General features: G+C 36.8%; 1 protein-coding gene across 4 annotated transcripts in view; it reads right to left on the bottom strand.

Annotated features, from left to right (window-relative positions):
• EPHA6 (EPH receptor A6) overlaps positions 1 to 18,855 on the bottom strand; it is a 1,038,562-nt gene that overhangs the window by 603,897 nt on the left and 415,810 nt on the right. For all 4 annotated transcript variants that reach the window (XM_088836271.1, XM_088836272.1, XM_055397929.2 and 1 more), the window contains exon 4: positions 11,977 to 12,132. In XM_088836271.1, coding sequence (XP_088692397.1) covers positions 11,977 to 12,132 — 156 coding nt within the window. The remainder of the gene's footprint in view (positions 1 to 11,976; positions 12,133 to 18,855) is intronic.

Genomic DNA, 18,855 nt, shown 5'->3' with positions numbered 1-18,855 from the left:
ATCTTTGTTTTCTGAATGTTGAGCTTCAAACCAACCTTTTCACTCTCCTCTTTCACTTTCATCAAGAGGCTTTTGAGTTCCTCTTCACTTTCTGCCATAAGGGTAGTGTCATCTGCATATCTGAGGTTATTGATATTTCTCCCAGCAATCTTGATTCCAGCTTGTGCTTCTTCCAGCCCAGCGTTCCTCATGATGTACTCTGCATATAAGTTAAATAAGCAAGGTGACAATATACAACCTTGACGTACTCCTTTTCCTATTTGGAACCAGTCTGTTGTTCCATGTCCAGTTCTAACTGTTGCTTCCTGACCTGAAAAGGTGACTAATGCTTACCAAACATACATATTGCACTGAAATAGATACATTCATGTACAGAAGTCTATTCTAGTCTAGTCTGATACAAAGGTGACATATTCTTTAACTAATGGCATGAATAGAATGCATGGTTTTGTGCAACCCTACAAGAATTATCTTTTACATAGTGTAAATTTTGAAAAATATTGGGAGAGTGGTGAGTTCATGGCTATAATTTTTGCAGGAATCTGTTCCATTCAGTCGTGTCCGACTCTTTGCGACCCTGTGGACTGTAGCCTACCAGGCTTCTCCGTCCATGGGATTCTCCAGGCAAGAATACTGGAGTGGATTACCATTTCCTTCTCCAGGAGATCTTCCCGACCCAGGGATCGAACCCGGGTCTCCCGCATTGGAGGCAGATGCTTTAACCTCTGAGACACCAGGGAAGCCCAAGAATCAGGTGTTGCTAATTCAAGATAGAAACATATTACTTGAAAATCACTTAAGTAGTGGAAAGGACTGTCTGTATTATGAAAACATTAAATATAAAATAATAAATATTAATATTTATTAACTAATAAAAACTCAGCAAAATGGACAGTCATCCATATCTCTATTCATTGGGAAGGAATAAAAAGCTTCTTTTTATTATTTAGAGATATTTGAAGCTGGAAATGTAAGCATTTGTAGCTCCAGATTTCTATTCTATAGAGCGTGGACATAATTTTGCCATGGAAAATTTTCAGAAAATAGTTGTCAACTATTTTCATCAATATAGAAAAATATATTTGAAATAAACCCATAGAATAACTAGTTACAACAATTACCAAAATATGCAATAAGTTGTGCAGGGCAAGATTAAAGGGCAAGGCCACATTCATAATAAAAGCACACTAAAACACAAATGAAATCATGAGGAGCCTGAGTTTGAGTGTGTTGAGTGAAAAAAATCATCCAGTTTCCCTCAATATCATGAAGGAAAATATCTTGCATACCTATATACAGCCCTTTTTGTGTTTGAGTCAGGTATTTTTAATTAAACACTCATTAGAAATTAAAAAAAGAGAAATATGATGAGTCTAACCAATGTCATATTTTGGGAGGGAAAAGCTAAACAATAGATTAAAGCAAATTAATAAACCTTTCTCAAAATGCATAACATTGAAGGGGTAATTATGAATGTTCTATTTCTAATTATGGATGATATGTGGTCACTGGTCTGTTGTGTACAAGTAGATGATATTAAATGGGACAATCCTCTCTGAGTTCCAATTGTTGATGCCAAGAATAGATCTGCTCTGGCAGATCTGGCAGCAAGTGGTAACTCAATTCTTCAGTATCAGCAGAGTAACCACTTAATATCTCTTCCTATGAAGGAACCTCTCCCAGGTAATTTGGTAAAATAATCTTGCCTGAAATAAAATCTAAAATATTTACGTTTAGGAAACTTCATAAAGCTCAAGTGACATCTTACATCAGTGATCTGTACTAGGGAAACAGATTCATTACAAATAGATGTCTACTCTGGAATATAAGGATCATTTTAATTTTAAAAATATACCGTTGCAATACACAAAGTAAATATTTAGCTATTTTCTATAATGAGAACAAGTCTAGAATATAGTACAGCCTGGTAGAGGTAATAAATACATCTTTGCAATGTCTACCTTTCTGGCTTCTGCAAAATCATGGTTGTGATAATTGTTTGCAATCAGCTACCTAAGCAATCAGTTGTGGCCTTTGTTTTTCAATAGTGAGATGGAAAAGCAAGGTTCTAGAGTGTTTTTTCCATACAAAAGAACCTTAGGAGAAAAAGAGACGGAGGTAGAGGGAGAAAGAGGAGTAGGAGAGAGAGAGAAACACAAAGAGATTGGATAAAAAAGAAAAGACATCAAATAGAGCAGGGGTATCTGGAGCATCCTGTATTCATCCAGAGTAGGGGACCTGAGAAGGGCAGCTGAAATGGGGAAGAACACCTTTCCTGCTGCATCTAAACACAATATTTGCTCTATTTAAAATAAGGTTGAAAAAATAATGACTTACTTAAGTGGCCAATTATTCCAGAAATAAAGAAACCATGTTTTACAATGTTATCTTAGAGCAAAAATAAATTCAACTTTTATACTCTCACTCCAAACATTGCCACAATGATAAAAAAGACATGATATTTGCCTACATATTGAGGAAAATTAGGAGAAATTGTTTTTCATTCAAGGTACTTGAGTGCATATTTAGATGACCAAGAAAAGTGAAATTCTTAATGATGTACATGAGAAGTACCTGTATATATGACTTACATTTTACATTTTGAACTTCTCTAAGTAGGCAGCACAAATGTTTGTTGAATGTGTTAATCTTCCAGCACCTGTTAAGTAATTAAAATAAAATCTTCCTATTGATTTAAACATATGAGAAACATCAAAGTGAAAATGCTATGACTGTAGAATTACATTTGTCTATGCATCCAAATGGAGAAGGCACATATATTAGATCCTCACTTTATTTCTCTGTCTTTTCTTGTTCACTGCCCTTCTAGCTTGACAAATACTTTCTTAGTAAGTTTTACAGTCCTTTGTTTCTTGAACCTTAGTGAACATTTTCTCCTTCTGTCCTAGAAATGCGTTATAGACAGTTATTTTGATAACAGACTTCTTGGCAAGCAGCATGGTCTCTTGTGCTTCAAACTGATCTAAGAGGCAGCCCTAATTGATCAATATGTGATATTATGGAGTGTCTTCCGTGGCTCATCCTTTAAAGCATAGAACATACATTAATGAATCACCTAAGAAATTAAGTTAAGAATCTATGAAGTAGATTAAGGTAACAGAGAAAACATTTCAGAATTTCATTTCAAATTTATTATTCCTAATTTCTTCTATATACCTTGCAGTTCATGTAAAAGGTGCACAACAGATGTTTTAAAGATCAAGAATGTCCAAACTTAGAAGTTATCACTGGATATCAGGACCATTTGAGAGATCCTAGTATAGTTAAAATTAGAGATGGAAAAACAGGCCAGGGCTGAAGTTTGGATGCCCTTGGATTGACTCTTATAATTCTGGCAAAAAGGTGCTGGGCTTTGAAATATTTTAGGCATAGGAAAGAGTAAAATAATCAAGATCATAATCAAGATCTTGTTTTTATTTTAAAATAATATTTTCTAATAGTTTAGAATATTTGGAGGGATAGAAGACCAAAGGAAGGAGACTTGCCAAAATATTATTACATTAGCCCAAGGGAGAGTTGACGGTCTTACCAAAAAGGAAAGGACTAGGAGTTGGTATGAAGGAATGGACAGAAGAAATACTAAAAAGTAAAACTGACAAGCTTTGTGATTACTGAGAAACATCAAGGGTAGGGACTGGGTTATGAGTCCCTTGTTTGGAAGCATGGATAGATGAGGCTAGACCATCATAAAGAAACAAGCTGGGGTAAATGAGCAGGCTGAGGCATGAAGTAATAAAGGTGACTTTCAAAGATGAGCTAAAATTATTATTTGATTTGTTCTTCAAATATTTATTTCGTGCCCAGTACTTGCCTGGTATTATTATTAGGGCTGGAGATAAAGTAAAGAAAGAACATTCATGATCTATTTGCAATCTACTACAGGTAGAATGAAAATAAACAAGAAAGTGAGTGTACAAATAAGCCAGATATTTTCTAAGAGTGACATAGGCATAAAAATAAAATATATGATATAAAAAAGAGTAACTGGGAGGGATTCTAGTTTTGAACAGGTGGTCAGAAAATACTTGTCTGATTGACATTTGAGTCTGGCAATAAGAAAACCATGAAAGAGGACTTAAAGAAAGAATTTCAAGTAGAGAAAACTTTTAGCATTAACGATTAGAAGAGTGCAGCATCATGGAAGTCCATGAGTTTAACAACCAAGGAGAGTATGGTGTGATACAAGATTGGAGATGTAGGCAGGTTTCTCTAGCACACACAGGTTGCCAGATCCCAAAATGAGATGGTGAGGTGACTTTAGGAGAGAAGACTGGGATATGGATAAAAAATACAGGCATTATCTCTTTATAGGTGCTATTTTGAAGCCATGAAATTGAGAACATGTGATAAGAACAGAAAGCTAAGGAGGATGAGAACATTTAACATTTAACAGGTGATGTTGGCAATCAAACTGCGAACATCCACTGGATCATCGAAAAAGCAAGAGAATTCCAGAAAAACATCTGTTTCTGCTTTAGCGACTATGCCAAAGCCTTTGACTGCGTGGATCACAATAAACTGTGGAAAATTTTGAAAGAGATGGGAATACCAGACCACCTGACCTTCCTCTTGACAAACCTGTACGCAGGAAAGGAAGCAATAGTTAGAACTGTACATAGAACAACAGACTGCTTCCAAATAGGAAAAGGAGCACATCAAGGCTGTATATTGTCAGCGTGCTTATTTAACTTATATTCAGAGTACATAATGAGAAACACTGGGCTGGATGAAGCACAAGCTGGAATCAAGATTGCCAGGAGAAAAATCAATAACCTCAGATATGCAGATGACACCACCCTTATGGCAGAAAGTGAAGAAGAACTAAACAGCCTTTTGATGAAAGAGAAAGAGGAGAGTGAGAAAGTTGGCTTAAAGCTCAACATTCAGAAAACTTAGCTGCTGCTAAGTCACTTCAGTTGTGTCCGACTCTGTGTGACCCCATAGACTGCAGCCCACCAGGCTCTGCCGTCCCTGGGATTCTCCAGGCAAGAACACTGGAGTGGGTTGCCATTTCCTTCTCCAATGCATGAAAGGGAAAAGTGAAAGTGAAGTCACTCAGTCGTGTCCGACTCTTAGCGACCCCACAGACTGCATCCTACAAGGCTCCTCCATCCACGAGATTTTCCAGGCAAGAGTACTGGAGTGGGTTGCCATTGCCTTCTCCATCTGGTCCCATTACTTTATGGCAAATAGATGGGGAAACAGTGAAAACAGTGGCTGAGTTTATATTTTGGGGCTCCAAAATCACTGCAGATGGTGATTACAGCCATGAAATTAAAAGACGCTTACCCCTTGGAAGGAAAGTTATGACCAACCTAGATAGCATATTAAAAAGCAGAGACATTACTTTGCCAACAAAGGTCCGTCTAAGCAAGGCTATGGTTTTTCATACAGTAGTCATGTATTGAAGTGAGTGTTGGACTATAAAGAAAGCTGAGCACTGAAGAATTGATGCTTTTGAACTGTGGTGTTAGAGAAGACTCTTGAGAGTCCCTTGGACTGCAAGGGGATCCAACCAGTCCATCCTAAAGGAGATCAGTCCTGGGTGTTCATTGGAGGGACTGATGTTGAAGCTGAAACTCCAATACTTTGGCCACATGATGCAAAGAGCTGACTCATTGGGAAAGTCCCTGATGCTGGGAAAGATTGAGGGCAGGAGGAGAAGGGGACGACAGAGGATGAGTTGGTTGGATGGCATCACCGACTCAATGAACATAAGTTTGGGTAAACTCCCGGAGTTGGTGATAGACAGGGAAGCCTGGTGTGCTGCAGTTCACGGGGTTGCAAAGAATCAGACACGACTGAACAACTGAACTGAACTGTACAGGTTAGCAAAAGAAGCAAAACCATCCATGCCAACACATGCAACGTTCAGAAAATTAAGAGGTTGAAGGGGAGATTGCAGTAACTTAGAATAAAAGAGAACAAATGGTTTCAAGAGAAAGGAAGAGACCAACAGAGTTAAACGTCATGAATAATAAGAGAAAACATTTCTAACAAAATATGGCAAATTAGATCATTGGTCAATTTTTCTTACACAGTTTGCTTGAAGTGATTACAGTAGGGAGAAGAGGAAAATTCTAAACACAGTAGAGTAAAAAGTAAATTAAAAGTGTGTGAAGAAGTAACTGTAGCCAGTGAAGACTGGTTTTCCAAGTACCTGCTTTGGGAGAAAAATTATTGGGCTGGGAATATTTTTTAATGACAGAAGTTTGAGTTTATTTATAGGTTAAGGATGGTTAGTGGAAACAAAATGGCAAAGAGGAAATTAACAATAATAGCCCAACTCAATAGATTTAAGGATTAGATCATCCCCTAAAATCAGTATTTGAGGAATTAGTTTTGATTATGAGACATGTTTGTTATTTTTTATCTGTAGCCATCCAAAGCACCTAAAAATCTTTATGTGTATACCTTACCAAAGAAGAAATACTGATGGCAAATAAGTGTATGAAAAGATGTCCCACATCACATTATCAAGAAAATGCAAATCTAAACAACAATGAGGTGCCACTACACAACTATCAGTGATAACCAAAATCCAGAACACTGATAACAATAAATGCTGATGAGGATGTGGAGCAACAGGAACTCTCATTTACCATAGGGATGCAAAATAGTACAGTTTGGTGGTTTCTTACAAAATTAAATATATACCTATCATATGATTCAGCAATTACATTCCTAGGTATTTACTCAAAGGTGTTGAAAATGTATGTCCATATAAAAAACTACACATGAATGTTTATATCAATTTATGCATAAGTGCTGAAACTGGGAAATAATCAGGCTGTCCTTTAGTAGGTAAAGGAATAAATAAACTGCAGTATATCTAGACTATGGAATATTATCCAGCTCTTAAAACAGATGTACTATCCAGCCATGAAAAAACACACAAGAATCTTAACTGTATGTTACTAAGTGAAAGAAGCCAATCTGAAATCTTCTACTGTATCATTTTAATTATATAACACACAGACACACATTTATAGATACAATATAAAAATAAGTGGTTGCCATAGGTTGGTGGGAGTAAAGGATGAATATGTGCTCCGAAGATTTTAGGGAAGTGAAAATCCTGTGGATGATACTATAATGATTGATACATGTCATTACACTTTTCTCAAAACCAAAAAATGTACAACACCAACAGTGAACCCCGGGGTAAACTATGGACTTTGGGTGGCAATGATATGCTAATATAGGTACACCAAATATAACAAATGTACCATTCTGGTGAAGGATATTGACACTGGGGAAAGCTATGCTTGTCTGGCTGCGGGGAGGGAGGTATATGGGAAATTTCCATACTTTCTCTTAATTCTGTTCTTAATCTAGAATTGCTCTAAAAATGAAAATATTTATGTAACTGTATCATATATATGTCTCAAGACTATGGAATGTAAAAAGATACCTATTTACAGGGCAGGGACAGAGATACAGACATAGAGGATGGTCCTATGGAGACAGCTGGGGAAGGAGAGGGTGGGACAAATCAGATATACACCACCATGAGTAAACAGATGGCTAGTGGGAAGCTGCTGTAGAATACAGGATGTCCAGCCAGGTGCTATGTGATAAACTAAGGAGTGGGATGGGGGTAGGTGGGAGGGAGACTAGAGAGAGAGTACACACACACACACACACACACACACACGGCTGATTTGCTTTGCTGTATGGCAGAAATCAACAACATTTATGTAAAGCAATTATCCTCCAGTTAAAAATTTAAAAATAAAAGACAAAATGATACCCATCTCTATAGTGAAAGTCCAAAGAAATTATAAAACTCTTAGGCTTGAAAGCACATGCCGTGTTGTACCAGAAACTTAAGGGTTGCTGTTGTTTTCAAGATAGTGCTAAGAAGCAGGGAAAGATCTCTTCAGGTCCTTAAAATCCTGTCACTCATATGATTACAAGCAACACCTACCCAGGAATTCTTTCCCTACTAGGGAATTTACTAGCCAAATGTGTTGGTTATTCATTTTAAATATTTTGGTCCTCCATTTTATTTTAAACTCAAACATTGAAATTTTCCCTGCCCATTATACCAAGTTAAAAAAAAAAAAAGCCTCCCCTTAAATGCCTGGAAGATTCTCTGAAAGCATGGTTTCAAATGCTAAGTCAAAAACAGCAGAAGATGATGTGACTGTTTACCTGACATAAAGTCTGACTCAGATAATATTATTGGAATAAAGGTGATTAAAGAACGGCTAATTCAGAGACACACAATCTATAAGTTAAGTGAGCTTCCAGCTACTAAAAATCTACTAGAATTTTTTTTTCTTGTAGTTAGTGAAAAATGGAAAGGTTAGCTGCTTAATTGACCCTTGGCCTCAAAAGGGTGCAGACCTCCTGGTGCAGTTAGTCTGGTCCTTTTAAATCTAACTGTTCCATGACTTGGCTTGTAATCTTGCCTTTTTATTTTTCTTCCCTAACAATCTAATCTTTCAATCATAGGAAGTATGATGCTTCAGAGTTAATAATCTTTGCTTTTTCTGCATATATTATAATAATTGCTAGGGTCTCTTACCTAGTCAGAGTATAATTCAAAAAATACTTTATTTACATTAGATATCCATAGAGTTATAGGAATTAATATATCTTATGTAAAAGTCTTATAAATTCAGAATATGTCTTTCAATTTGTAGGAATTCAGATGGTAGAAGTTGTGAGCCCAGAATAATATTACCAACATAAATTATTTAATAGCTTGAACACCAACTTATCAAAAATGATTTCAAAATGAATTGAGACCAGCTTTCTGTATTAAACAATTATGTAGCAGCTGCTGTGGGCTAGGCATAGGGATTGAACCCTGATCTTTGGCAAATCTCCTACATTGGCAGTAGGATTCTTCACCACAAAGCCACCAGGGAAGCCCAGGTATTATTCTTAGCATTTTTCAAATTACAACTTATTTAACCATTACAAATAACAACAGAATGAGGTAGGCATTGTTATCACAAGCATGGTGCAACAGAGGTTAAAAGGTTAAATAATTTGCCCAAATCTATATAGCTAGTAAGTACCTGTAAGAAACACGGTTCACCAGCCCAAAACCAACGGATGGACTTGTAGACACGAAGTACAGTGAAAGCGAGAGTTTTCAACTAAGGTCTTGAAAGATCTGGTATCTGGTGGGTAGGCACACCCAGACCGATTACAACAAGGAATTTATTCCCTAATTCACAGGTTTCCATCCTCCCCCTACCCAGTTCCTCATTGTCTGTATACTATGCGGAGTACAATTTTCCCTGACTTCGCCTAAATTTCATTATTTCCTTATAGGGTACCCTTCTTTCTCCCTTCCCAACTTACACCCGCATTTTTCAAAAAAGGCTTTCTTGCTAGTATCCCTTCGTCCAACATCCTGTTTGCTTAGGGACCTTCCAGGTGCCACTGAACTGTGTCAAGTCTGCAAGTCATTAGTCACATTCACTGGAAAAGACTCTGATGCTGGGAAGCATTGGGGCGGGAGGAGAAGGGGAGGACAGAGAATGAGATGGCTAGATGGCATCACTGACTCGATGGACATGAGTTTGAGTGAACTCCAGGAGTTGGTGATAGACAGGGAGGCCTGGTGTGCTGCGATTCATGGGGTCGCAGAGAGTCGGACACGACTGAGCGACTGAACTGAACTGAACTGAGAGACAGGGCACAGACAATGGGTGGAGTCCTGTCTCTTCAGGATCCAGTCTGATCTCTCTCGCCAACCCTAACTTTATCTAAAGATCCAGGCCTCAACTTTGTCATGTTCCCAAGTTAAGCTACTTCAGAACCAGTTACTTTGTCTTGAAAATGGACCACTTCAAGTTTATATTTCTTACAGTACCAAAGCCAAGATTCACACTCAGATACTTTGATTCTAAAAGATGGTGAATTTACTAGTACACCATTGTAAGTTTTGGTTAAAATTAAGATAAAGACGTATTCAAGAAAGTAACAGAGAGAAGCCTTGAGAGGGGAGTTTCCTGTGGCTTGAATCTGGGCGAGCTGACAAAACTTTTCATCTTTGTTTGAGTTTCTGTTTTAATCCCTATGGCAATACAGCATGCTGTTCCCTGTCAAAGTTCTGCCCAGTGATGACCAAAAAGTATGCTTCCACTTAGTATAGCTAAAGAAGTTTAATATAATTATAAACATAATTTACAATAACAAACATATTTAAAAAAGTGAATTTAAAGAGAGAAAAATTCAAGAAACTTACAGTGTTAAGCTAGTAAGTATACATATTAAACAATGACTGAGGTTTGTAGAACTTATTGTATCCCATATTTGTTTCCTTAATAGTCTCACTCCATAGAATTAAGCCTCCCCAATTCCCTACTCTGCCCGCTCACTGAAGGGTTATACTGATGGAAAACAATATATTCCTTCACTTTGTCAATCCATCTATTTATGGCCTTCTAAGAGATTCCCTAATGGCTCAGATGGTAAAGAATCTTCCTGCAATGCAGGAGACATGGATTCGATCCCTGGGTCCGGAGGATCCCCTGGAGAAGGGAATGTATTCTTCCCTGGCAAGTCCCATGGACAAAGGAATCTGGAAGACTACACTCCACAGGGTCTCAGAGTTGGACACAACTGAGCAACTCACACTCTTTTTCCAAGAAAATAAAAAGAGCAGATTCCCTTCTATCACTCACCTAGGCATCTACTTAGTTTCTGATGTAGGCTTTTAGGGACATTTCCCTGGCAGAACTGTGGCCATTTGAAACACCACCACCTACATACACATACATACATACACATAAATATTGACCAGTGGTAGAGATATTTTCCTGTTCAAAACTATTTCCACACTTAGGTAAGAAGTGATATTGTGAATTTCCCTTTTCCTACTTATAGGCTCAGAATATGTTCCTAGAAAAAAAATCTAGCTAACAATTTCTCATGCTGTATTTTTCTGAAGAAAGTAGCCACTCAGTATTTATAGTCAGAAAGCAAAAATTACATCTACTAATAAATGTGTTGTAATTTTAAGTGTATTCTATAAAAACATTTTATATTTTGTAAGATTGTAGTAATGCACACAAATCTACAAACTACATCATTTAAAAGAAATGTAACATATTCATTGTCTCTGAAAATTTGTGGCATTATGTATTTTTAATCCATTTCAGCCCTTGTGTAATTACATAAGATAAGCAACATTGTGGCACCAATTCATCAAGAAAGGGTGAAAATTCACTATATCTTATTTATGTATTTAACAAGACTTTTATGACTAGGAGGTGACATTTTATTTTTGCATAGCTTAGCAATGTATTAATATCAATATATTCACTCATTTTTAAAGTATACAGATAATTTATGATACTTTAATAATAGGAGAATATTGCTAATTTAAAATCCTTGGGGCATGCATTAAAATGACCTTCACATTTAGATTTAATATTTTATTTGTTTCAAATCAACAATGGGAGAAAAAGTGAGAGGTGAAATGTGGACAAACTCAAAAATATCTTCCTTTAGAGACAAATGTCAAGTAAAATTTGAACTTTCCTGTATAACATTAGCACAGTGACTTTCAAAGTTCCATACTCAAGTGCCCCCGACACAGCAAACTTGATGGCCCTAAAGTGATGCGCCTTTAAATGTTCAAGAATTAAAGCAAATAACACAACTTTTGCTTATAAATCCTCAACAAAACCTTTAACTGCTTTGATTTCCTAAGGACAAATTATGCCTAAGAAAAATTTGCCAGGCCTCAAAACAGGGCTGGTGGTTGCATGCCAGGAATCAATTTGATTTTTGAGGAAAACATACATTCTCTGTAAGCAGCTGAAAAATAATTTTTCTAAGAAAGAGAAACTTCCTTGACTGTTATCAAAGACAAGCAACATTGATGACACAAAATTTTGTATATCTACTTCTTTTTAAAAAAATTTAAAATAAAGAGACCAAAAGGATTGGAAATAGAATTTTCAAATGCAAAATGGACAGACTTACTGGTACATGCCATGGAAGGTGGGTCTTTTTCAGCTCGAAAGTAACCCTTTTCACACTGACAGACAGAAGTCGCTTCCATGTAGGTTAAACTGTGTGGAGGACACTTAGAACATTTTGTGTTGCCAGCAAATGCTTTATAGAATCCTGGTCTGCAGGCTGTGAACACAGGAAAAAAATTTAAAAAAAAATTTGTTAGAATTATTTTATTTTCACATGTACAACACATTTTAAATAATACACTTTGGAATTCACACATACACAGAAAAGTTAATACATGCTAATATTAACGAATGAAATAGTTATTCAAAATTAAGTTACACAATGGGGAATCATATTATATTACAACTACCTGATCATATTATCACTTCAACTTTTTGTAACTGCCACAAGCTAGACATGGGCTTTAGTCTTCTTATGTGTACAATTCTTAGCATATTTTGAATATACAGTTATTATTCAGTTCAGTTCAGTTCAGTCGCTCAGTCGTGTCCGACTCTCCGCGACCCCATGAATCACAGCACGCCAGGCCTCCCTGTCCATCACCAACTCCCGGAGTACACTCAAACTCATGTCCACAGAGTCGGTGATGCCATCCAGCCATCTCATTCTCCGTCGTCCCCTTCTCCTCCCGCCCCCAACCTTTCCCAGCATCAGAGTCTTTTCCAGTGAGTCAACTCGTCGCATGAAACTTAAATGAGTGAATGAATAATAATTAATTCACTGATGTTTAATGTGAGGCTACTTTGTGAGTGGAATGAGCATTCTATTTATATTTAGTCAGTAGTTTTAGGTTTTGTTTGTATTTCTGTTAAAATATATAAATATAGAATATGTGAAACATAAATAAATAATTACAAAACAATAAATAATCTAAGTTAATACATAGCCTCTTATTTAAAAAATACATTTATGATTTGAGGAACTTTAAGTGGTTGCCTAAAATAATAAAAAAGGTGGGCTATACATTAAAAAGTACAAAACAATTTTTATAGAATGCCTGGAGAATCCCAGGGATGGGACAGCCTAATGGGCTGCCGTCTATGGGGTCGCACAGAGTCGGACACGACTGAAGCAACTTAGCAGCAGCAGCAGCAGCATGTATTAAAGGCTCATACAATGAGTATAGTTATTGAAATACCACTAATATTAATGAAGTACATACCTTACCGTATAATTTCGCTTATTGATACCTGAAATTTCAGAAAATTAAATTCTCTGGGTATTGACAGGAATACAGTTGAATAGTATTTCAGACACACACACGCACGAGCGCACGCGCGCACGCACACACACTGGTTTGTCTGCTAAAACAAAATTAAGAAATGTGTGACCTGTCCTACACATACTATATTTCAAAAATTGAATTGTTAAGCTATATATTACTAGCAATGTTTTTAGGTTTTCTCTACTGTCAGAGAACTTTAAGACAAGGGACCATGAGAAATCCTGGTTGGCATATCATGCTGTGTACTTCTCACCATCTGATGAAATATTCAATTGTGTACTGTCTGACAGGAACTAATATTAATATAATTGACTACTTTTCCCTCATAGCTGCTCAATAGTCTGTAAGTTTAGATGAACCTGAATGACTTATTAGTAAAATATGTGATGTACATCATTTCTAAAACATTAGAACTCAGGAAATTTAATAAACTGGGATAGGCAGTCTCATTATTTTTTTCCTAGATATTACTCTGCAGTTATAAAAATTAAAATTTGCTGTCATGTAAGCAGAGAAGGCAGGGAAGATCAGATAATTGAAAAATAACAAAAGGAAAACCCCTAAAACTTAAAGGTTAAATAAGCACAAATATTTTGTGTTTTTCAGAATAATCTATTAATAAATACTGAAGGAAAATTTCAAGACCAAATACAAGTCTACTAATAATAAAATGTGAATTATGCTTCAAGATATTCAACCTAATTTTCCTTGGAGGGGAACTACTATAAAGTCCTCATGAAGATGATATTCATAAACTGTCCTGTCGTGAATTTTAATTTCTTATTTCTACCAAAGAAATGTTTAAAGTGGACTTTCTCTTGAATCTGGGCACAGTACCACCCCCACTTCCCCACCTCAGCAACTGTAAGGGCTCTGAAAAGTAAATAGAACCAGGCCTATTGGAGAAAACCAAAATTTGTGGTACTACTGAGCTGGTTATGAGTTTGCCAGTCTTTCCCCCTTCTCTCCTCCCTCTTTTCCCCGGTGCTTGGGCTGGAGCCTCAACTGAATGGACTGGAAAGTTGGAAGTGGCCTCCAGGTCACAGAGCTCCAGCTCACCTTGTCTCTGGAAGTGGGAAATGGAATTCCTAATGTTCAGGAGAGAATTAAGAATATGGAAACCCCTTCCCTCTTTCTCTCTCTCTTTTCCTGTTCTCTCATGCCCAGACCTCAAGTAATTGTGTTGTAGGCTGGTGGTGGTGGTCGGTAATGGGAGCTCACAGAAGACAAAATTTCCAAGAAGGAAAAACTTTCTTTCTCCTTCACTGAAGCTGTGGTTCTGAGAGGGTGAAGTCAACCTTCATTGCATTTTTTTTTCTTCTGTCCTCCACTCACTTGGTCCTGAATGTAGATCCAGTTGCAGAAGTGCACAGCAGAGTAGAACAAATAAAGCCCCAGCTAGCTTTCTAGACAAAGGACCTTGAACAGGAGTTTGAGGGATTCGGAAAGTACTAGGAAGAGCATGGAGAGACCAGAGTTTGGGAAAGCAATCCCATACTTGTTTATGAACCTCTGGGCTTGTTCCCAAACTGCAGATACTTGGAACTGATTCTATTCAACATACCAAAGACTTTGAGCAATGAACCAAAAGACTACCAGCCAGGTCTCAGACTAGAAGTTTTAAACTTTTGGTTAGGTAAAAGAGATGACATCAATATAGAAGATGGACACTTCTTTTATTTGTTTGTCTATGAGACACAAAAATTATAACATAAACAGGCATATATACTGCAAACCCAACATAAGTTGCCTTTAACTAGCATAAAGTGGATACATAGATCTTAGTTTTGCCTCCCACCATTATTTTGCCTTTATTTATTTAATTATTATTATTATTTTTTTACTTTACAATATTGTATTGGTTTTGCCATACATTGACATGAATTCGCCACGGGTGTACATATGTTCCTCATCTTGAACCCCGCTCCCACCTCCCTCCCCATACCATCCCTCTGGGTCATCCCAGTGTAGCAGCCATGAGCATCCTGTATCATACATCGAACCTGGACTGGCGATTTGTTTCACATATGATAATATACATGTTTCAGTGTCATTCTCCCAAATCATCCCACCCTCTCCCACAGAGCCCAAAAGACTGTTCTATACATCTGTGCCTCTTTTGCTGTCTCGCATACAGGGTTATTGTTACCATCTTTCTAAATTCCATATATATGCGTTAGTATACTGTATTGGTGTTTTTCTTTCTTTTTACCATTTTTTTTATCATTCACAGATTAATAATTTATATTAAAAATAATTTTAAACTGTGTTTTTATTTGAGAGATTAGCAATGTTCAAGAACAGAGCCTTACTAGGAAAATAATGTCAGAAATATAGTCTGAGACTGATGATATGCGGAATTAAAATTCTAAAGCCATTTCTACTATGAAAGTAAGTGTTTTTATTCTGAAAGTTAAGACAGGTGTGGGGAACAAAGGTTTATATTAGCAGTTTTTAGGATTGAAGTGAAGTGAAATCACTCAGTCGTGTCCGACTCTTTGCGACCCCATGGACTTTAGCCCATCAGGCTCCTCTGTCCATGGAATTTTCCAGGCAAGAGTACTGGAGTGGGTTGCCATTTCCTTCTCCAGGGGATCCTCCCAACCCACGGACTGAAACCGGGTCTCCTGCACTGCAGGCAGACACTTTACCGTCTGAGTCACCAGGGAAGCCCTATTTTAGGATTAGACATCATTTTTATATTTATACCAGTTTGAATAGAATCTAATAATAATAATGGCACAACATAAAAAGCTAACCACATTTTTTCCTAAAAATACAAAGCTCTTTTTAAGTGTTCCAACATTCATTTTCTCATACTATTTTTATTTCATTTGGTGTTCCTAGGTGTATTTTAGTCAACCAAAATAAAGCCTACCTGAATACCACTTCCTTGCTATTTAGCAGTGCTTTTAAAAAGTGAGCCTACTGAGTCTATCATCTTATTTTCAGGTACTCTGAAATAAGATGCTGTTTAAAATTTTAGTCTCTTATCACAGATTCTTATTTCTATTTCACTATTCTTTCTAGACATCCAATAATATCAGTTTTCAACTTTTTCTGTAAATATTCCTTTTTTTGCATATTCCTTAAGTCAGAGTAAATCTACTTTTCTGAGTAAGTAAAGCCATTGTCAATGAGAAAACACCCTGTGATCCACTGTATGATACAAGAGCAATAATAGCTACAGCAAAACCATTTATAATCATTGAGCATTCAGAATAGGTCTGATGTGCAAAACTCTTTCTATACATTTTTTATAACTCTATACATTTCTATATAATTTTCTATAAAAAAATAAGTTACAAAGGATAATAAAGAGCGTGACCTTTGGAACTAGATTACATGGCTTTGAGTTCTCCTGCATTTTACTAATCCTGTCACTTCAGGCAGCTTATTTTTCTGTGCATCTTTTTTTCTCATCTGTAAAATGGGGCACCTAGCTGAGAGGTTAATATGAGTATTTAATTAATTAATACACATAGTAATCAGAAGGGTGCCTTGCATATTATTATGAAGATAAAGAAACTGAAATTAAGCAAAGTATAACAACTTGCTATGGCAGATTGTATTTTCCAAAAATGTCTCCAACAATACTGCTCACTCCACATTTCCTTCTGACATGTCGATAGATACTCTGCCCCATTATAAAGCAGATGTTACTTTGCCGATAAAAATCCATCCAGTCAAAGCTATGGTGTTTCCAGTAGTCATGTATGGATGTGAAAGTTGGACTATAGAGAAAGCTGAATGCCAAAGAAATGATGCTTTTGAATTGTGGCGTTGGAGAAGACTCTTAAGAGTCCCTTGGACTCAAGGAGATCAAACCAGTCCATCCTAAAGGAAATCAGTCCCGAATATTTATTGGAAGGACTGATACTGGAGCTGAAACTCCAATACTTTGGCCACCTGATGCAAAGAACTGACTCACTGGAAAAAACCCTGACTCTGGGAAAGATCAAAGGCAGGAGAAGAAGGGGACGGCAGAGGATGAGATGGTTGGATGGCATCACTGACTCGATGGACTTGAGTTTGAGCAAGCTCCAGGAATTGGTGATGGACAGGGAAGACTGACATGCTGTAGTCCATGGGGTCACAAAGATTTGGGGACAACTGTGTGACTGAACTGACTGACCCTTCCCCTTAAAGAGCTCAGGCTTATGTTTTTTCCTCTTAAGCTGGGTGTATTTGTAATTACAGTGAGTTTCTAGGCAAAGTCATAAAAGGTGATAGAGCTTCCGCATGTTTCTTTTGGGATGGTTACTTTTAGAAGTTAGCTACTATGCCAAGAGTAAGGTCAAGCAACCATGAAGAGGCCCAGGTGGAGACCTTAGGCCTTTGGTGCCTGGCTGTGCTGAGCTCCCAGCTATCTGCCATCACTACCCTGTCAGCCAGGTTACTGGGCTACCTGGGATGTAGATGCTCCAGGACCCAGTAAAGCTGCCCCAGATAATGCAGCCTGAAACAGAGATGAACTGTCCTAGCTGAATCTTGCCCAAATTTATAAGTAAAAACAAATGTTTGCTGTTTTTTAAAGTCACTAAGTTTGGGGGACTTTCTTATGCAGATCTGAGAGCCTGGGAAACTTGCTGAAGGTCATATGGTGGAAGAACCAAAAATTAAAGCCTAGCTCCATTCCTATCTCTTGAGTTCTCATCATAGGGTACATAATGTACCTGTTGTATTTGGAACAGCATGCCTGCTTTGTTATCTAGGGCAGTGAAAGATTGAACCACAACTTTTAAAGGACAATCAGTGATGGTCTTTGGGTTATAAATAACTGCTGTACCTAGAAATACACTTTTGTGGGATTTAATTGACAGAGATAGTTTTAATTGATGGCTTTATGTTCTCTTGGGAACTTTCTTTTTTGGTAAGAAGCAAAATAAATATAGCTTTATTCAGACCATTAGAAATAAAAATGTATTACATGTTTTTTTTTTCCATAAAAGATGCTTTATGTATACATAACCCTTCATCGTATGGAAAAAAGCAAGCAAGACATTTTATCTTTCAACATAGAATTGAAGAATAGACTCATCATAAAATGGCCTGTATGCGTGATTTCAAAATTTTGATCAAACTCACTCATCACTGTTCTGAGTCTCATATACTCTGACACTTCAGTAAAGTTTGACAATCATATTTACTGCTGGCTTAGCAACAAACTTACAATCCATTCTTCAATCTGACAATTGTGAATGTCCTTCTGTCATGTATTTATGGTATTTTTATAGCTGAATAGTGTAAAAAACTAATGTAAAAATTATTATTATTATTTTTTTAATTTATTTATTTTTTATTTTACAATATTATATTGGTTGGTTTTGCCATACATTGACATGAATTCGCCCCAGCTGTCCATGAGTTCCCCCTCCTGAACACCCCTCTCACCTCCCTCCTCCCTTTATCCTCCCTCTGGGTCATCCCCGCACACCAGCCCTGAGTATCCTGTAACATGCATTGACCCTAAACTAACATGCATTGACCCTAAATGTAATGCAATGTAAAAATTATTAAACAATATGCTATAAATTTTTTACTAACAAGAAGATAATTTCTTTTTAAAGAATTACTAAGCATATCAATATAATAATCGCAATTTATTGTCCACTACAAATTGGTATTTTATCAACATTACTATATTTAACTCT

This window comes from Moschus berezovskii, chromosome 1, assembly GCF_049115385.1.
Source record: "Moschus berezovskii isolate FMDL1 chromosome 1, NW_MosBer_1.0, whole genome shotgun sequence".
Taxonomy (NCBI): Eukaryota; Metazoa; Chordata; class Mammalia; order Artiodactyla; family Moschidae; genus Moschus; species Moschus berezovskii.
This window is presented reverse-complemented; position numbering and strand designations above follow the sequence as displayed.